Source organism: Penicillium psychrofluorescens, assembly GCF_964197705.1.
Source record: "Penicillium psychrofluorescens genome assembly, chromosome: 4".
NCBI classification, from domain to species: Eukaryota; Fungi; Ascomycota; class Eurotiomycetes; order Eurotiales; family Aspergillaceae; genus Penicillium; species Penicillium psychrofluorescens.
The window spans coordinates 3,794,511-3,814,378 of NC_133442.1; the positions used below are offsets into that span (position 1 = coordinate 3,794,511).

The window sequence follows — 19,868 nt, forward strand, 5'->3', positions numbered from 1 at the left end:
ATCGACGGAGGGGGATGTAGGTCAAACAATAGCCGCAACAACAATGTGTCTAACTGATTATCGCAATAATGCATACCAGCCAAGATAATTCCCCACCGTCGGCTTATCCCGCATCCCACGCCATCCCACGCCCTGGACCAGTCAATTGTCGATCCCAAAAGACTCGCAATTGGCAGCCAGGGATGTAACGCTGCCATTAAAAGGCTGCTCCTTGCTTTGTGTAATACATAAAAGGTCTAGCAGGGAACGCATTGCTGCCATGACGCCGTATTATTATGAAGTGGCTTGTTCTCTCCACCGCAGCTGTCGCTTCGGCGCTGCAGAACCTACCCCCGGTGGCCTTCCAGCCGGCGGATCCCGTGTCTGGGCGAGGCTTCTCACCTGCAACTGCTGACCACACAATCTACCTTGATGCCACTTTTGCGCACCAGAGAGACCAAGATGGGCCGACACTGATTCCCGCAGCGGCATACGAATTCGCAAACACCTTTCGCCAGGACCTGGAGACGCTCACCAATTCTTCGTGGGATCTTCAAACCGTGGGTCATTTTCCCTTGCGAGGAACGGGAGTGTTTATCGAGCGTTCTCGCGACAGCTTCACCTACGAGGATGGCCGGCCGACCGAGGAGGGCTATGAATTGGAGGTAGAGGATGATCGCCTGTACATCAGAGGCTCCGGAGCCCGCGGCATGTGGTGGGGGACTCGGACCGTATTGCAGCAGCTCGTCCTGACCAACCAATCCATGATTCCGTCGGGCCGCATGCACGATGCGCCAGCCTTCGCCACCAGGGGCTTCATGCTAGACGCCGGCCGGAAATGGTACTCGCTGTCATTTCTCAAAGATCTGTGCACCTACGCGTCCTTTTTCAAGATTTCCGAATTTCACTATCATGCCACTGATAACTACCCCTTGACTCGCGGCCCTGATCTGCCATGGAACGAAGTCTATTCACAATTCGCGCTGCGCCCCGAAAACCCGGACTTACAGCCTTTGGTGCAGCGGGCAAACGAGACACTTTCACGAGATGAATTCGACCAATTTCAAGTGCACTGTGCGCAGCGAGGGGTGACCGTCATCCCTGAAATCGAAGGCCCTGGCCACTGTCTTTCGGTCACGAAATGGAAACCAGAGCTGGCATTGGCAGAGAGGGATCTGCTTAATCTCTCCCATCCAGAAACCATCCCGCTCATGAGATCGATCTGGTCCGAATTTCTTCCGTGGTTTCACACCAGCGAAGTCCACATCGGCGCCGACGAGTACAATTCCACTCTGGCAGATGACTACATCGGCTTCGTCAACGAGATGTCTCATTTCATCGAGGAAAGCTCGGGCAAGCAAATCCGCATCTGGGGGACCTACGAGCCTTCGTCTACGCTCTCGATTGACAAGAACGTAACAATTCAACACTGGCAGTACGGACAGTCCGATCCTGTTGCATTGGCCCGTGATGGCTACCAAATTATCAACTCGGAAGATTGGTGGGCTTATATGTCGTTGAAGAACAATCATGTTCCCATCACCCCGGCGCCCTATCCCCAATCTTTCAACAACACGCGGATTCTAAACTTTGCAAACCAAGATTCCTGGCAATGGGCTCCGCAACTGTTTAATCCGGTCAATACAACAGAACAGCCACACTCCAACGCCGTGAGAGGCGCGATCCTGGCCGCTTGGAACGATAATGGGCCCGACGCGACCACACAACTTGAAGCATACTATGCCATTCGCAATGGCATTCCTGTCGTTGCTTCTCGGTCTTGGACAGGCTCTCGTGGTCCGCGACTGGATGAAACAAGCTTAGATGAATCAATCGCGCTTTTGACATCCAACGCAGTAGGACAGAACCTTGATCGCCGATTACCTCGTGATTTAGAGCGACCTTCTGGGTCCTTACTTTCATGGAATCGCCCACAGCGGGACTCAGAAGACCGAGAGTTGTGGCTGGGTGATGGTAGTAAGGGCATGAATTATACTCTTCGACTCAACGTTACTGGCCCCTTCTCACTCTGCTCCTCGGATTCAGAATTGACACTCACCCATCACAATCAGCTGATTTTTACTTCCGACGGATGGCCGTATCCTCTTCGCTCCGTCTCCGAAACGGATGGGTTCGATCCTGCAGAGCCGGGGCGCATCTGGGCCAACGCGACCAGCTCAACCCATCGAGTCGTGGATATCCCCTTTCCAGCGCAGATCATGATAACTTCAGATCCCATTGGAGGAAGTCGGGCTTGGATAAATGGCAGCTTTGTGGGGCGATTCGAAGTGTTTGTGTACGGTGGGGACAATGTGGACTTTTCGTGGAGCCAAATGGCATTTGTCGCTCCTCTAGACACTGTCCAAGGGCCGGGATTGCAACAGTTGGCAGTCTATCCATTTGATGGACAGCACTAGATTTCTGGGCCATATGTTCCCGTTTGATAGTTCATCATATGAAGTTGGCCTTGGGGAGTGATTCATTCGACCCCTCTTAGTACTGCCATATTTGAAAACCGATTCCCCCGCGTACACTCACATATTGTTTTCTGAACCCTATCCTGAAATACGCTCGTCTAAATAAAGTTACTTTCCCCTGAAGTCCCTGTCAATTTGGATCGTCTTTCGTGAAAGGTATGGAATGAGTCATTGTTATCATTCGCATTATTTACTGCTTCAGCTCTCATCGGACGGCTGATTTTGCCCTGGAGATGGGAGGCGAAATCCCCGATCCTCTTCAGCAGATGGTTCGGCCAAAATCGTACCTTCCTCGGAAATGTCATCTACATTGAAGACGAGCATTTCAAACGGGATGAGGTTCCTAGATAGACTGTTAGCGGGAGTGATCGAGATGGTCGACATAAGACATACCATAGGCAAACCGAAGGCTCGGCTCTAACGGTACGGAAATCCTCGCTGTCGACGCAAATGAGAACCGTACCATCTTCCTTCGTCTGCGCATCCATGATGACGAAGGTGTACGCCGCATTGAAGCTTCGCTCCTCGTCGTCGGCACGGACGAACTATCTCCTCCGCCAATTTACCAAGGAATGTCTTTGGGATCTCTCCGACCAGGCCCTCGTCATGAATGGAAGGCCGTTCTTCCGACCGCATAACCGCGAATCCCGCTAGATCCACCGATTGCGGTATCGCGTGGTACGCTTGGCCTTGCAAGAAGCTATTCACGGCCTGATTACTGAGTATGCGCACCTCGTTTCTTGGTGGATTTGCGAAACTTACCGAGATGGGGACATCTGCTGTGATGAACGTTGAGAACAGGAAGCGCCGCGGGGGACGATCTTTATCAACTCCGAGGTCTTTCAGGCGCTGGATCTTCTTTTCCTCTTCCGTGGTGATCTCTTCTTCAGTACGTGCCGCGACCTCGTCCAGTCGTCTTTCCCGACGAGCCTCCTGCGCGCGGAGCCCCTCTTCGGTTCTACTGGCGTCAGCGATGCACCGACTGGGTTCTCGGCATTTCCTTACTGTCTCGACGGGTTTTTCCCGAGGCTGATAATCTCTCCGCCATAGTTCAGGCAGAGGCAGATGACACCCATGGTCAAATACGCATGAGCTACGAGACATTAGCAGCTGTTGAATTTGGCAGCCTGAAATACTTACCATAGCCTTCTGATATTCTTGCATTGAAGTAGCTTCGCGTCCCGTCGGTCGCGTACAGCCAGGGCGCGGGCATCATCGACATGTACTGTCTTTCTAGAACAGGCTCTTCGAATGTCCGTTTGAAGGAAATGTTACGAAGTCGCGCCTCGCGACTCCATCCGATCCGGCAGTCATCCATGTTTCCAAAGGCAATTCGCCAAGATCAATGGGGAAAATCTGTGGAAGTGCGGAATAGTCATGTCTGTATTCATAGGGGCAGAGAAGCGGAAAACTTCTGCAATGTGGAAATTGCCCTGGGACGCCTAAGTTCCATAATGGGAGGAGATCTTTGCTCGGGATGGGGCAGATGGACCAACTACATAGTAAAATACTAGTAGTGCTTTTACACGTGAGGTCTTCCAAATCAATTAACAATATTTTCATCTTCCAAGAAGATTCACTTCCCCTCCGTTACTATCTCTTCTTCACGCCAGCCCCTCGAGGCTGGCCTGAATTTACCCGTTTCCCCCGCCTAAATCCTGCTAGTCCATGCGACCCCCGCATCCTTTGCCTTGAACTTGATATTATGATCCGGAATTTTGTGAGCGGGGCATCGCTCTAATCAATTCCACCTCGCATAATATCCGGATTTATAATGTACACGTAGAATGCTTAGGCACTTGAAAGACAAGTCCATTTGAGCACGCTCTTGAAGCCTTTATACTAAACACCCACACTTACTTACACACCTTCTCACCATGCTCTGTTATTCCTCTATATTTGGGATCTTTACGTGTCTATTGAGTTTCTCGCTGGCCAACCCACAGAATTCCTGGCCTTTACACGAGTTCAGAAGCCTTGTGACCTTTGGAGATAGTTATACCGATGAATCTCGACTTAATTACTTTTCGAGCCATGACGGCTCAGCCCCGCCAGTTGGATGGGTAGACCCTGTGGTTCGTGCAAGAAACTAAAATTGAGAATGTGGGAATTACTGATCGCTCTGAACTAGAACAATGATACCGCCTCTGGTGGATATATATGGGCGCGCTTTGTGGCCGACTCTGCCGGTGTCAATCTATACAATTACGCAGTCAGTGGCGCGGTATGCTCCAATGAGATTACACCTCGAACCTTTTCCACCATCAATGCGCCCTTTCCCTCGGTTTTGGAATACGAGATTCCTGCGTATGTAGCCGATAGCAAGTACATCACACCCTCTGGTCGCCGATTTTTGAATATCCCACCTCTTGAGACGGTGTACTCGATATGGATCGGCACAAATGATCTGGGGGTTGACGCATTCCTCACCGACTCGCAGGTGGCGAACAAGACTATCCCAGACTACATTGATTGCATTTATTCGTCCTTGGATGGAGTGTATGACAATGGTGGTCGGTTTTTCGTTCTTATGAACGTCGCACCACTGCAGCTGGCCCCATTATATGCGACTCCAGAACACCATGGCGTCGGACCAAACCACTACTGGCCCGATAAACCCAGCAATTTGACAGAGGTCAGTTATCGGATGTGGGAACAGGTTGCTACCGTCAACCATGCATTCAAATATCAAACACCCTTTGAACTGCTCATCGCAAAACGGTACCCGGGTGCTAGGTTTGCTGTAATGGATATGAATGGCTTGGTAGGCACTAATTGAGAAGTCTCTGCCAACTTTGAGCTACGCTAATATTTCACCAGTTAACTGATATCTACAACAACCCGGCATCCTACTCGAATGGGAGTGCCCCTCTAAATGTCACTGGATATGATGATCACTGTGACCTCAGTGGAGCTGATTGCACAAGACTGCCCTATTCCAATTCCTTCATGTGGTTTGATGAGCTTCATCCGTCTCAGTGGACCGATCAAATCATAGCTGAGAGTTTCATAGATGTTGTGAAAGGAAGAAGTGACTGGGCAACATACTGGTAAAGCCAATTCAACATGGCACATCGGCGGAATTCCCCTCCCATTTGAAGCTCGTTAAGCAGATGGGCGGGTTCCATTTTATGGTTCTGTTTGATATTTGGTACCTTAACGAGATATCAAGTACAAACATATAGACCTTCAAACAATTTTTTCCGCTACTTCAGTTTCAGATAGAATTTATAAAACTCATGATCGACCCATCTCCAAGCCGGTGTTGCAGTGCGCAAGCATCGAACAAATCAATGGCTTTGCAATGGGGGATTTTCTCCTCCGCGGAACGACCCATGACAGTTCCTTCTGTTCCGCGCGGGGAGAAGAAAGGTATTAAATAGAGTAGAAGTGCGGTGCTAGTTCATTCTCCAGATTATTATTGAGTGTCACTTTTAATCACAACCTGCTCCTAACATGGCTTCGTCGTTAACCGTCACTGGGGTGGAAGGTCGTCAAATCACGGGTAACCGATCCTTAAAATACAAGAGGTATTGACTGATTTCTAACATTGGAAAGTTCCCACGGGTCTGTTTATTCACAATGAGTTTATTATATCGTCGGAAAAGCAGAAGCTCTCTGTGGAAAACCCGACCACTGGCGAAATACTCGGCGTTATCTCTGCAGCGGGCACGGAGGATATCAACAAAGCGGTCGAGTCTGCTAAGCTCGGCTTTAAGACATGGCGGGGTCTTCCTGGTTCTTCAAAGGCTCGACTTCTATTCAAGCTTGCGGATTTGATTGAACGGAACGCTCAGGAATTTGCATCACTGGAGGCAGTTGATGCCGGTCTATTGTATGCAGAGTCAATGGGTCTCAACATTCCTCAGGCTGTCGGCTGTCTGAGATATTATGTAGGGTGGGCTGACAAGGTAGATGGAAAGACTCTTGCCATGGATGGGGGTATTGTCTACACTCATCGCGAGCCCTTGGGCGTGTGCGGTGCAATCGTCTCTTGGAACTCCCCTCTGTAGGCATCCTTTCAAAGCATCACAATGCAAACAGCTCACATATATTGGCAGCATGATAACTATTTGGAAGCTGGCTCCTGCCCTAGCAACCGGGAATGTTCTAATTGTCAAAACATCAGAGATGTCACCCCTTTACGGTCAGCGACTTGCAGAGCTGGTAAAGGAGGCCGGTTTCCCAGCTGGTGTCGTGAATACGCTGGAGGGGTGGACGACCATCAAAGCTGTGGAATACCATATCCTTCCACGTCTTTAATTGTCTGCAGCTAGGGAGATCGATGCAGCCGTTGGTTCCCAAAAGTGCAGTACATAGTGGACATGCATGTGGCAAACCCACTTTATTATCATTGCATACATTTCTCGTATGTTTGATTGGATTTATACCATTTCCTCTAATTCTATGTTCTTTGTAATTATGCCTATGGCGAATGACCATTTAAAGAAACATGATATCGGTATATCAGTTATGGAATTATATCCTATGGTCTTATTTGAGAAGAATCGGGTGCATCTTGTTGAAGACATTGTTCGGGTCATACTTGGCTTTCAGACCTTGCAACCTGGCCAGATTGACACCGTAGATATTTGAAACCACCGAATCCCCAGCTAAAAGCAGGTCAGCATTGAAATACATGGACATAATCCAGGATGAGCCGGACTCACGCTCAGCATAATTGATGTACTGTGGCACATCATCTCCAGCTTCCTGGTCAGCTGTTCTGGTATCTAGTTCGGCTTTCCATTTGGCCTGAATCTCGCGTGCCCATGCACGGTGCTCCAGGTCCCTCGATGCATCGGTCCATCGCAAGAAGATAATACCATTTTGCGTGAAGTTACGGCTCGCCAATGCGGTCTCAGTCAGGGGGACCTCGCAGATTTTCCGCATATCAGTGAATTCGAGAATAATAGCAGACGGCGTCAAATCCGGCTCGGCGTTGATCTTGGCCATGAAGTCGTTGAAGATCATCCGAGCAAATTTCGGGTCCAGAGGCGGCTGATAAAAGATGCCCTTGAATAATTTCCGGTCCCCGTAGGTAGCTTGGGGGTTTTGCAGTGTGTTCACCACTGAATATGGCACCATGTCCAGCGTGTCGAGAATAGGTTCCAGTGCCAGTAACCCAGAAAATTGTTTCTGGCCGTTCTCCCGGGGCCCATTGTGGAAGCAAATCACAACTATAATCGGCCCCGAGCCATCTGGAGCCTGTGAAAATATGCACATTGCGCCAGACCGTGCGTCGGGGCTCGCCAGAGTGACGTTCAATTGGTCCATAACGCCTTCCAGCTTGTCAGGCATGAACCCCAGAATGCCAGCGTAGACAGGGTCCGCCTGGTCGTAGCCCTGATAGGTGAAGTTGACCACCACACCAAAATTGTATCCCGCACCACGCAAACCCCAGAACAAGTCAGGGTTCTCCGTAGTGGAGGCTGTGACCAGAGTACCGTCTGCCAGAACCACCTGGGCTGACAAAAGGTTATCAATGGTAAGGCCATACTGCCCACTCAACCAGCCATAACCGCCCCCAAGTGTCAGACCCCCCACTCCAGTGTGGTTCACAGTCCCTCCAACAGCCGCCAGCCCGTGTGCTGCCCCCGTCTCATCAACATCTTTCCAGGTCGCGCCACCTTGAGCAGTTATAGTTTTCTTGTTTGTGTCAACAGTGACCTCCTTCATACGAGACAGATCAATGACCAGGCCTCCGTCACTAGAGCTAGTGCCGGCAGTAGAATGGCCTCCACCCTTGGTAGCAATGTCGGCAACTCCGAATTCCTGGGCCCACAGAAGAGCTGTCTGGATGTCGGCCACCTCAATAGGCTGAACAACCACTCCCTAACATGGATATGAGTGTACGCGATTTCATTATTATTCTACCAAACACATACCGCATATTTCATTCCGGTGTCCGACCAGCGAATTAGGCTGTCTGCGTATCCATCAAATCCGGGCTCGTACACTGTCGCTGTCGTCAAGCGACTACGAAGAGCCTGCAAGGCCGCGGCATCAATGGGAGGGGCCATTTTTGCTTGTTCTGAAATCGTTGTCGGCGGAAGACCCCGCAACCGCGGGTCGTAGCTCGGTATTTAATAGTTTCGGTGGATCGTGAGACACGCCCAATAGTAACCGTGGGTCGTCTATCGTACCATTATCTGTTGTTCCACCCTTGGCATTCGTATGTCAGGAAATCAAAACTAGTTGCTCGCTTAGGTTAGCCAAACCCTTTGAATCGTGTTGTATTATTGGTCTACGCAAATAATTATTGTTGAGCATGTACATAAACCCTCTCAAGCTTTATTATTTCAGAATCTGCTGAGAGTATTTCGCATACAGCTCAGGATACCATTTCCGACCTACATCCGGGTGACTCAGGATCCGATTTCTGAGATGCGCCTCGCCAAACTGATTGGAATGAGTCGTAATTTCCACATAATTGGCACGCATGAAACTTACACAGGAGTACAACGGAGATAGAAATTCGCTTGGAACATCGACAGCGCGCTTCTTATTGTCGTCAGATGCCGGAATGCATTGCACAATATGCGAAGCCGAATTTTTAAGTTGGTCTAGCGTCAGATCCAGTCTCACTCCGAGAAAGAATGGAATGCTGTATCGTGTTTTTGAGGTTGGTGCCTACAGGATACGGTGAGTGGTAGGTCTGTCATGATAGCCAGTCAATGAACAACGTACAATTACTCGGTGGGTCGTAGCGGCACATATTCCGCCTGTGATTGCCTCGAAGCCTTGCTGGATATTCACCACCAAGCTTCCCTCCACTGGAGGCACATCAATCCACTCGCCATTCTTATTGAGCACTTGCAGTCCACCCGTATCATCTTGGGAGAGGAAGGTGAAAAGGCCTGCAGAATCCTTATGGGGCCCCACGCCTTGCGAATCCGGTGCAGAAGGGGGATACTTGACGAATTTCAAGCGACTCATATTGCCTTTGAAAGCATCGAATGTAGTGGATGGAAGGGACAGACATTCCGCAACCAAATGCACAAATGTCTGGGCCAGATCCTCTATTTTAGTAATGTAGCCTTCGACCATGTCTTGCGACGCAGGGTACTCGGGATACTAGGTTATAAGAACGTTAGGACTGCCGCGCACCAGCGGGGGGAAGATTCCATGAACCTGGTTTGGGCCCTCAAGTCGCTGCCAAAACGGATCTTCTTCTTTCCACGGTTTCATTCCTGGCGTGCCGAAGTCAAATTGCTGCACGGAATCAGTCCATCTGGCTGTGTTGTTGTTTGTTTGCGTTGTGCGATTTGCATTACCTCGCGAAGGTCGGTCTTGGCTGCTGTGGTCTCTGCACCAAGACGGGTGTATCCCAGGAACGACGGCGAATGGATCATATTGCATTTCTGTTTGGCTTCGGCAGGCAAGGCAAAAAGTGCCGGTAGACTCGACTGGGTGCGGGAGATCAGATTCTGTGGTTAGGCAGATCAGCATGTTGAGCCAAACATGAATTTATAGGGTTTCCTAGTACCTCTAATCCCGTCTTGGTCAGATATAGAAAGCCGACCACGAAGATGGCATCACGAAGCTTGGCGAGCTCTTCGCTCTTCGTGTCAGGCGATGTCAATTTAATGAAATCCACCGTTGGGACGGACGAGAATGTTTCCGGCATCCTGCCTTGTTTAGACTTGTAAGCAGTTTAAATATTAATTCGGACGTTCGAATGATGATGCTTGAGCCACGCATGTAGTCAGCCCGCATTGCTCGGTCTTTGCGAGGGGCAGCGCCGAGGTTAACTTGGTTAACCATTCGTATGACTCAGCACATACAGGCAGCGAGGCCTATGTTACTTACATATTGATGTTTGCACCTTTCGAGAGTAGGTATATCAACGAGAGAAATAAATGTGGCATAGCTACGAATATATAACGCGAGCAAGGGAAGCCAGACAACACGAGATAATAACATCTCGGGACACAAGCATCACATCCATGCCTACTACTGTATCCCATGCAGTACTGGGAGGCGGAATCAGTGTGATTTTTGGGTATCCGATAAATTAATACAAATCTCACACTCCAGCATCACGCACTTGAATCTGTAATCTGTTTGCAAAAACGCCCGCAATGCAAAAATGTGTGGCTCGCTAGTGGGCACTCTCCTTCAGAAACGAATGCAGTGTCACTAAATCCTCACTCGAGTCCAGCATTGGGATGGCAATTTTCATGGCATCAAAGTCCCAGGCCGCCTCGCGTTCATCGCGATGGCTGCGGAGATAGAACGGCAACGTCCACTCCTTGAGCCGACTTTCGAGCACGCCCATATCCCGATTCCGGTCCCACATCCGACTGGACTCCTTGAATGCGTGGTTGATTGTACTGCGGCGGAGACGCTCATAAGCATCAAAGACCCCCTCCAATGGCTCCGTGCGGTAGCGAGCGAGAATCCGAGCGAAGAGGATGGCGTCGTCCAATGCATAGGCTGCCGATTCATCCCGTGGCGGCATCTGGGATAGGTATGTCAGTTAAGCAGAACAACGAGATCATAGAATGCAACAAGCCACATACTGCATGGGCGGCATCCCCAAGGAGTACCACACGGTTATTGTACCATCGTCCACCGGGGCAGACATGATACACTGGGTACAGCATCCATTCGGCTTCACTGTCGACAATCTCCCGAACATAAGGTATGGCACATTTCCCAAAACGATGATTCAACTCGCCACGTAGAGCACGTTTCATTCTGTTCTGGGTCGCCCAGTCTTGTCCCGGTTCAAGCCGATAGGTTTGTAGTGCTTCCTCACTCAATTGTACGATGGCAGAGGCGAAGACTTGCTCCCGGTCCCGGTCACAATAGCTCGTAAGAACGGAACCATGACGGGAGATATTCAGTGCTGAGGAGCGAAAATGGGCGCGCGAGGAAATACTGCCGGAGTCCATAGTGGCCTGCACAAATGAGAACCCTGTATATTCAGAGGGCCGGTTTGGGTCCAGCCAGCGAGTGCGCACCGCAGAGTGGACACCGTCGCAGCCGATGACCAAGTCTCCAATGGCCTCCGAGCCGTCATGAAAATGAACCACGGCCTTGTCATTGATCTCCTCGCCGCCCGTTACCTTTTTGCCGAAGACAATTTCCACATTGCTGCTGCGCTCAACCACAGCCATCATCGCCATGGAGAGGACGATACGCATCACCCGGCGGCCCTTGTATCCCCCAAATCCGTTTCCGCGTTGGTCAGTGAAGTCAATCGAACCAATTGAGTGGCCGGAACGCATAGAGAATAGTTCAATCGCGGCCACATCGGCTCCACCTTCGGGCCCCATCCGATCCAACTCTTCCAGCACTCCCAACTGCGCCAGATGCCGCTGCGCGACCGGAGTCAAGTTTATGGCACCTCCCGATGTAGACAGGATGTTATGACGCTCAAAGACGGTGATTTTCAGATCAGGTACAAATGGAGTGAGTTCGCGGGAGAGGGCGAGCGCACAAGCGATTCCTCCAATGCCGGCACCGACAATGATGATATTGCGCGGCGGCTGCATTGTCAAGAGCTTGGCTGGAGTATACACCTGATTAATCGATATCCGCGCCTCGATAGAGTCCACAGGGACACGAAATAGGAACGTCAGATATTGATGGACTTGCTGGTATAGTTACCCGGCCAGCAACGGGCGCTACGAGGGTCACCGTTGGGTTTAATATACGTATAGATTGAGAGGCCATTGTGCATTTCGATGACCAACGATTAGCAGGCCGCAGCTCGATCAGACCCATTTCTTATGTACAGATCAATCAGCCTTTACTCATGCCCGTCGTGGCACCCATGGTTTTCGTTCGGCCGAGCGAGGCGATCGTTCGGCATCGCCCGAGGGGAGGCGAGGCGACTATGTGGAGCATCGAAAAGTGGCGTACGCTTGGAGTGACCGGTCGCAAAACAGGAACGAACAACAACCAATTGACCAGATATTTGGGCCAGCTGGCAGATGGCGATGGCCCCCGGGGGGGAGACGTCTAGACTGGGCACCTTCTCTGCGATAGAAAAAATGTCACGTCCGTGACCCAATTAGGCCAAAAAAAAAAACTTCTGACAGCCGTTGCAGGGGTGTCAGTCCGTATCCTGCCGGAGCTGTGGAGCCCTTCGGCCCACCCGTTCTAATCCTGAAACGGTCAACGCGCACTCAAATCTTCGATTTGGAGCTGCTGCGAGAGATTGATCGGCGACGCCATTTCCACTTCACCAAGCCCTGCAATTTCTGGGGGCCTGGACAACGGGGTCCTTCATCTCGGTAGCGTTTTCCCTACTACACCGGGCTCTCAACACCAAACACCGGCCGTCGGGATTTAATGACCGGTACGGCTTGCAAAGTGGCGATCGTCTGTCATCTCCGCACCGATCGTGGCACGGATGATTTCGATTTACAGAAAGGTGGCCAAGGCACAGAAAGCAGGCATCGCCGCTGTGGACCAGAATAAGGATCGGTCTTGCTTTGTGAATTGGATTTCATTCATGATGCATTTGACAGATCTAGCACGCAGTTCATCTCGTAATATCTAATTTACTCCGCCAAGTCGCCGGACAGAATGGGCCCGGCAAACATCAGAGTCCAACTGGTACTGACAATAGATAACGCTCGCGAGTATCTGCCCCGCGCGAAGGGCTTTGACCGCAGCCTTGCAGCGGTACGAGATGGTGCCATTCGCCCAACCCCTAGACACCAGCCCTATGCACATAAACACCCGCGAATGCCGATCGCACCTGCACTGGCAATCCATCGGAGATCTTGAAAGACATAAACTCGTTGATTCATGGTCATCCGGTCATTATTATATCCATGAGCGCCTCTCGAATAAACATTCCGTCGCCGGACCGTTCCTTGAATCCGGCCTTCCCTTTCGTGGAACCTCTTAACCCCTAAATCAGCGTTTCCTGGTGATGGGCCATGAGCCACTCGCCGTCCGATCCCTGGCTCCATGTGCTGGACCCCGTCGCCAGGTACTCTCTCTTGCCGCGCATGGCGCGGACCTTGTAGGTGACCACGCCGGCCATAAGGTCGATGATGATGACGCGGACTTCGTCTAATTGGTACCCGTCAAATCGATGGAAGGGCGGCTCCAACGCTTTCTCGAAGGTCGACTGGTCCTCCAGCGTGAGGATCGGCATTTGCGGGAACATCAGGTTGACCTCGGGATTGCACAGTTTCTGAACGGCGGGTGCTGGGGCGGCCGAGGTCATGGCGGTCCACAACGCGCGTTCTTTCAGGAGGAGGTCCTCGCGGATTCGTTCGTGCATAGACGGCATGACGGGCGGAAGGGATGGTTCTTCTGACGAACCTGACGGGAGGAATGGTTCTTTTTTACGAACCGGACGGAGGGGGTGTTGGCGGGGGGGTTTTATTTATGGACGCGCGCCAAAGGAACGACGAAGAAATAGATTAAAATGACGTCAAGAGTGACGTTGGAAGACAACGGTACCTGTGCAAACGATTAATATATTTTCGCGCTTCAACCAGTCCTGAACACATTGTACGTCATGCCGTGGGGCCTCGTGGCTGGAGCCTCCCGCGTCATAACAGAACCAAATATAACCCTAAATCCGGATGGGCGCCCTGGCACAACCATGGGACGGTGTGGCCGTGATCCGTGGCTGAGGAAAAGGGGCGAGGACCATCCTGGAGAAGGAAGGATTACCTCCGAACAGGGACCAATGGCCTCAATTCTCCGATATCAGCAATAATCAGATAAGAGATATGGGAATATTTCATCACGGCTGCTGATCAGCAGAGTCTGATCCCGCGTCCAGCCCGCCGCTACTGCTCTCCTTTCCCACTCTCATCACAGCATGTATTCTCTCCCTCTATTGCTGCTGCTGTTGGGCACTGCCGTGCGCGTGACGGCGCATGGGATTTCCCCGGAAGTGCCCAAGATCGTCCCGAAAGTGTTTATCGTCTCCATGGTAAGTTGGCCCGTGTGCCAGGCAGGGATACCAATGGCTCAGCGCTTTCCAGTTTGAACCAGAAGCCGAGGCGTGGTGGAACATCGCCGAGTTTGATGTGCTGGCCCACAACATCTCCCTGCCGGGCCTCTCGCCGCTCTTTCCGGATGTGCACTGCACGGAGGACCACACCATCTGCCAGCTGGTCACGGGCGAATCCGAAATCAATGCCGCCGCCACGATCACGTCGGTCGCGCTCTCGTGTCTCTTCGACCTCACGCAGACCTATTTCTTCATCGCCGGCATTGCCGGTGTCAACCCGGAGCGCGCCACCACGGGCTCGGTGATGTTTGCGCGCTACGCAGTGCAGGTGGCCTTGCAGTATGAGATCGATATCCGAGAGCTGCCGCCAGGCTACGCCACGGGGTATATCCCCATGGGCGCGGAGGTCCCCGGTCGGTATCCTTCCACCCTCTACGGCACCGAGGTCTTTGAGGTCAATGCCGACCTGCGCACGATGGCCGCCCATCTCGCTCGCCAGGCCACTCTGTCCGACTCGGCCGCCGCCAAAGAGTATCGCGCGCATTACGCCACCAAAGACGACCAGTACAAAGCCGCGACGCTAGCGCCAGGGGTGGTCAAGTGTGATGTGGCCACCTCTGATGTGTACTACAGTGGAAACATCCTGAGCTCGGCCTTTGCGAACACCACCAAGCTGCTGACCAACGGAACGGGCGATTACTGTGCCACCGCCCAAGAGGACAATGCCACCCTCGGGGCCCTTCTCCGGTCGTCCGCTCGCAATCTGACCGACTTCTCTCGCATCATTGTCATGCGCACCGCGTCGGACTTTGATCGCCCGTATCCGGGGTCGTCGGCAGCCTACAACCTGCTCCACGCCAACCAGGGCGGCTTCGAGCCGGCAATTAAGAATATCTACCTGGCCGGAATCAAGGTGGTGACGGGCATCCTCAATGGCTGGGACGCGACCTTTGGCCCGGGCGTCACGCCTCATAACTATATCGGCGATATTTTTGGTACTCTGGGTGGCCGACCAGACTTTGGACCGGGACGCACCGAAAGCCTGCTCGAGGGTGGAGCGCTGAAGAAGAGGGGTCTGCGTGGGCCTCCGAGACGGCATGGCTGAGAGGGCCGCGTATGGTTATTGCTGTTGTTTTGTTCCTGACCATATAGAACTGTCCTGACATAGATAGATTTGGGGACCAATAAACAAGTAAGAGTGACAGCCTGAATTAACTCCGCTATTCCCGGGATTCCATAAGCCGTGCCAGGATTAATCATAGGGCGGGGGGGAACATTGGATCATCTACGTTCCTATTTCGTCATCTTCCTCCTCCTCCAGCATTCACCATGGCAGAATCCGTGATTCAAAACAAAAAAACCGCCCTCATCACCGGTGCTGCGTCCGGCGTCGGCTTTGCGATCGCAAAGCTCTGCCGGAGCAGTGGCATGCATCTGGCTCTTCTCGACATCGACCGTGAGAATCTCGTCAAGGCAAAGACGGCCCTCGCGGGGATGAACCCAGACTTACAGACCGAATCCTACGTGGTGGATGTTTCCGATCGGTCCGCCTGGGACGCAGCCATCAAGCAAATGGTCGGACTCTTCCCGGAGATCGACTTGGTGGTGTTGAATGCCGGCAAATCCTACAAAGCTGCGGGCCAGTCCGAGGGAGGCCGACTGAAGACCTGGCTGGATCCTGGATACTGGAGCAAGGTAAGAGAGATAAAAAATGCCCGGTGACCATCGTACCTAAGCTCTAATTCGCACAGACGCTGGACACAAATCTGTTCGGTCCTTTGCATGGACTGGAGACTATCCTACCCCTTCTTCTCCGGGCCCAAGTCCCGACTCCCAAGTCCATTGTGGTCACTGGATCGAAGCAGGGCATCACCAACCCGCCCGGCGCGAGCAATCCGGCGTACAATGCCTCCAAGGCGGCAATCAAGAGCATGACCGAGCATCTCGCTCACGATCTTCGTTCTGACCCGTCCACCGCCCATATTTCCGTTCACCTTCTCATTCCAGGATGGACGTGGACCGGTCTCATGGGCAACGTGGGCCCCACCAAAGAAGAAGAGGTACAGAAACCCGCCGGAGCATGGTACCCGAGCCAAGTGGCCGAAGAGCTCCGCAAGGGATTGGAACAGGGGTCGTTCTACATCATCTGTCCGGACGGTGAGACCGACCGTGCGTTGGACCAGGCACGCATGAAATGGGCTGGTGATGATGCGTTGGAAGGACGGCCGGCGCTGTCTCGATGGGAAGAGAGCTGGAAGAGTCGTGCTGAGGAGGGGATCCAAGCGGATGCGCGGGGCCGAAGAGGTTGATCTGTCCCGGACTATGTCGAAGGAGGCCGCAGCTACTGAATGAAGCAAGGCTAGCAGCAGCAGCTATATATTACCGGAAACTCGAATACACTCTGTGCCCCTTTGTGCCACCGATAAACATTGAAGAGAGTAAAGTGGGGACGGTAATTTCGATCTTCTAAGAGTGCTGCAAGTGCTGCAATTCGGAGTTCTGATGTTCAGTAACCCTTTTTTTGTGGCATGTACAAAAAAAAAAAAAGGAACAATGATGAGGGAATTGTGCAATCTTGGCAGCTTGGCTGGAACACGAGCAGTTGCATCGACTGGGCCTGAGCACATCTGACTTGACATTACACAGGATGACTCAAGATGACGGGTATTGACTCAGTAACTATCGCGAGTGACAGGCCAACGAACTATTGCTTTATTTATACATGTATATCGTAGTTAGGACCTGCACTGCACCAGCAGGCCTGATAGGAATGCTTTTGTCGATTCTTTCGAGCAGACAAATATCTGCTCGGGGGTTGTCCGTAGTAAGTAAAGAGTGCTGCCTCCTAGACCCTTATTGTGCCCTTGCGTCCCTGATGAGACCTATCACTCGCCGAAATGATCTTGCTGGATTGCTTAAGACCAGCGGGAGAATGATTTCATGTGGTTCTGACCGTGACTTTGCTTCTTGGCCATCTCCTCTCACGGCATACGACGAAGACCGCGCTGACCTGGCATGTCATAGGGATCTGAAAACAAGGTAAACGAAGGAACACTTCTAGCGACGGAGGAAATTGTCACGGGATTATTGCCGGATAGTGTAGATAGCCCGGGAACAATGAATAATAAATGGCAATGCCCAGAATCATACTCGGCCTCGGCTCCGGTCGTGGCTCTCCACCGAGAAGATGATAAGATAGCCATGCCCACGCAAGTCTCCGCCGCCGACGATCCCTGCCAACTGCATCCATTTCGCGGGATGCACGTATGCGGAGAAGAGCGTGGGGGGATGGATGGGTGGATGATATGGTTGCCCCCGGGGAAATGCTACATTCTTCTTCTTGGCCAAGGAATGTCGCTACCTCCTGCAACTGACCCGGATTCTCTATTCCTTCTTCACTCCATCCTTGCACAACGGTGTTGGTGACAGCAAACACACGATTCTTCCAGACCCTGTTGATCTTCGCCTGCTGCTGGCTCCGCAGGATGGCCTCGAGTTCCCCGCCTCCATCGTCGCTGGACGATACAACCAAGGCGGCAGCCGTCGGGACTGTCGATGAGAAGAACAAGCTCCAAGGCTATGGATCAGCTCCCGACATCGTGGACGAGGTCACCCGCGTGGTGGACCACAAGGCCGAGCGACGACTTTGCCGGCGATTCGATTTTCGGCTCTTGCCAGTCCTCGCAATCATGTGTGAGTTGTCCTCTTCTGCGACATAAGTACGACGGTAATTGACCCCGTATAGACCTGTTTAATGCCCTCGACAAGGGCAATTTGGGCAACGCCGAGACGGATGGCATGACCGATGGTATGTGACAGCCCATCAGTACCAACCGACGGCGACGAGACTGACTCCAGACGCAGACCTCCATTTCAAGCCCAACCAGTACAACCTGCTGCTGTCCATCTTCTTCGTTCCCTTCGTCATCTTCGCGCCCCCGTTCTCCATGCTGGGGAAGAAGTTCAGCTCGGCTCGCGTGCTGCCGATCTTGATGTTCTCGTTCGGCGCCTTCACCCTGCTATCTTCAGCAACCCACAACTTTGGCGGCATGTTCGCGCTGCGTTGGTTCCTAGGCATGTCCGAAGCGGCATTTTTCCCTCTGGTCATTTACTACCTGACCACTTTCTACCGCCGCGGCGAGCTGGCTCGTCGCCTGGCCGTCTTCTACGCTGCTTCAAACATCGCCAACGCTTTCTCGGGCCTCATCGCCTTTGGCGTCTTCCAGATCCAGGGATCCAGCTTGCCGAATTGGCGCTATCTCTTTATTATCGAGGGCGGAGTGACCGTCATTTTCGCCGTGTTCGCCTATTTCTATCTCCCTCGCAGTGCGGCCGAGGCCAAGTTCCTGTCGGAAGATGAAAAGGCACTCGCTTTTCATCGCATCCAGGTGGACTCGAGTGCCGTTGTCAACGAAGAGTTCCGCTTCCGGGAAGCGCTGGGCATCTTCAAGCATCCAACCACCTACGTCTTTCTCTGCATCGAGATCTGTCTCGGAGTGCCGCTGCAGGGTGTCGCGCTCTTCATGCCCCAGATCATCGCACGTCTGGGCTATGCTACCGTGAAGACCAATCTATACACCGTCGCTCCCAACGTGACGGGCGCAGTCATGCTGCTCGTGCTGGCCTTTTGCTCTGATTTCGCTCGACTGCGGTCACCATTCATCGTTCTCGGATTCCTGTTCACATTTGCCGGGTTCATGATCTACGCGTCCATTGACAATGTCAAGGCGGAGCTACAGGTGGCCTACTTCGCCACTTTCATGATGACATGGGGCACGTCCGCGCCATCAGTGTTGTTGAGCACTTGGTACAATAACAACATTGCTCATGAGGGCCGCCGTGTGCTGTTGACCAGTATCGGCGTGCCGCTCGCCAACCTGATGGGCCTTGTGAGCAGCAATCTGTTCCGGGAGCAGGATGCGCCCAAATATATGCCCGCCCTGATCACCGTCGCCGCTTTTGGCGCAACGGGGGCCTGTCTGGCAGGTCTGCTGGGATTGTATATGTGGCTGGACAACAAACGGCGCGACCGCCGTGACGGGGTGACGATCCGGGCCCGGGATATCCCCACCGATCGCATGAGAGATGGACCTTCGTCCCCGGAATTCCGATGGTTTCTGTAGGACGATACCACGGTGTATATAGCGATGTGTGTTGGGCCAGTCCAATCTTTCTGTACGCATTTGGTCGAGACTCGGCCTGAAGAAAAGGGCCACGGGAGAAATCTAAACTCGGTTCTACACAAATGATGCCGGGTATTGTCCGGGGAAGATGGATGATGATCGTAAGATCAGCGGTCTGTGAAGGGTTCCCATCTTGGCCGGATCCACAATTAAGTGGGATGCAGTCCAACACGGGATACGCCAACCGTGCCAATTACATCGTCTGAAGAAATCGGTCGAATGATACTAATGGGGCACGTCCCATTTTGGGATTTGCTTGATAGGATGCAATGATAATGATATGGGCCACTTGCT

At 52.4% G+C, this 19,868-nt stretch overlaps 9 protein-coding genes across 9 annotated transcripts; 4 read left to right on the top strand and 5 right to left on the bottom strand.

Annotated features, from left to right (window-relative positions):
* Positions 1-275: 275 nt before the first annotated feature.
* Positions 276-2,396, top strand: PFLUO_LOCUS7081 (uncharacterized protein; the record flags this gene model as incomplete). The annotated part of the gene is made up of 1 exon (XM_073784686.1): positions 276-2,396. The coding sequence occupies one exon, from the start codon at positions 276-278 to the stop codon at positions 2,394-2,396; it is 2,121 nt and encodes a 706-aa protein (XP_073641116.1).
* Positions 2,397-2,654: 258 nt separating this feature from the next.
* PFLUO_LOCUS7082 (uncharacterized protein) lies at positions 2,655-3,774 on the bottom strand (the record flags this gene model as incomplete). The annotated part of the gene is made up of 6 exons (XM_073784687.1): positions 2,655-2,799; positions 2,850-3,001; positions 3,051-3,167; positions 3,219-3,414; positions 3,462-3,549; positions 3,597-3,774. The coding sequence occupies 6 exons, from the start codon at positions 3,772-3,774 to the stop codon at positions 2,655-2,657; spliced, it is 876 nt and encodes a 291-aa protein (XP_073641117.1).
* Positions 3,775-6,950: 3,176 nt separating this feature from the next.
* On the bottom strand, positions 6,951-8,479 carry PFLUO_LOCUS7083 (uncharacterized protein; the record flags this gene model as incomplete). The annotated part of the gene is made up of 3 exons (XM_073784688.1): positions 6,951-7,069; positions 7,127-8,291; positions 8,345-8,479. 3 exons carry the CDS (start codon positions 8,477-8,479, stop codon positions 6,951-6,953), a joined length of 1,419 nt encoding a protein of 472 aa, XP_073641118.1.
* Positions 8,480-8,753: 274 nt separating this feature from the next.
* PFLUO_LOCUS7084 (uncharacterized protein) lies at positions 8,754-10,086 on the bottom strand (the record flags this gene model as incomplete). The annotated part of the gene is made up of 6 exons (XM_073784690.1): positions 8,754-8,858; positions 8,910-9,089; positions 9,147-9,533; positions 9,591-9,671; positions 9,734-9,886; positions 9,946-10,086. 6 exons carry the CDS (start codon positions 10,084-10,086, stop codon positions 8,754-8,756), a joined length of 1,047 nt encoding a protein of 348 aa, XP_073641119.1.
* A 474-nt stretch (positions 10,087-10,560) lies between these two features.
* On the bottom strand, positions 10,561-11,959 carry PFLUO_LOCUS7085 (uncharacterized protein; the record flags this gene model as incomplete). The annotated part of the gene is made up of 2 exons (XM_073784691.1): positions 10,561-10,920; positions 10,982-11,959. 2 exons carry the CDS (start codon positions 11,957-11,959, stop codon positions 10,561-10,563), a joined length of 1,338 nt encoding a protein of 445 aa, XP_073641120.1.
* A 1,370-nt stretch (positions 11,960-13,329) lies between these two features.
* Positions 13,330-13,716, bottom strand: PFLUO_LOCUS7086 (uncharacterized protein; the record flags this gene model as incomplete). Its single annotated transcript, XM_073784692.1, has 1 exon — positions 13,330-13,716. The coding sequence occupies one exon, from the start codon at positions 13,714-13,716 to the stop codon at positions 13,330-13,332; it is 387 nt and encodes a 128-aa protein (XP_073641121.1).
* A 540-nt stretch (positions 13,717-14,256) lies between these two features.
* On the top strand, positions 14,257-15,496 carry PFLUO_LOCUS7087 (uncharacterized protein; the record flags this gene model as incomplete). The annotated part of the gene is made up of 2 exons (XM_073784693.1): positions 14,257-14,370; positions 14,423-15,496. 2 exons carry the CDS (start codon positions 14,257-14,259, stop codon positions 15,494-15,496), a joined length of 1,188 nt encoding a protein of 395 aa, XP_073641122.1.
* Positions 15,497-15,720: 224 nt separating this feature from the next.
* On the top strand, positions 15,721-16,700 carry PFLUO_LOCUS7088 (uncharacterized protein; the record flags this gene model as incomplete). The annotated part of the gene is made up of 2 exons (XM_073784694.1): positions 15,721-16,086; positions 16,143-16,700. 2 exons carry the CDS (start codon positions 15,721-15,723, stop codon positions 16,698-16,700), a joined length of 924 nt encoding a protein of 307 aa, XP_073641123.1.
* A 1,176-nt stretch (positions 16,701-17,876) lies between these two features.
* Positions 17,877-19,514, top strand: PFLUO_LOCUS7089 (uncharacterized protein; the record flags this gene model as incomplete). Its single annotated transcript, XM_073784695.1, has 3 exons — positions 17,877-18,084; positions 18,137-18,199; positions 18,256-19,514. 3 exons carry the CDS (start codon positions 17,877-17,879, stop codon positions 19,512-19,514), a joined length of 1,530 nt encoding a protein of 509 aa, XP_073641124.1.
* Positions 19,515-19,868: the final 354 nt, after the last annotated feature.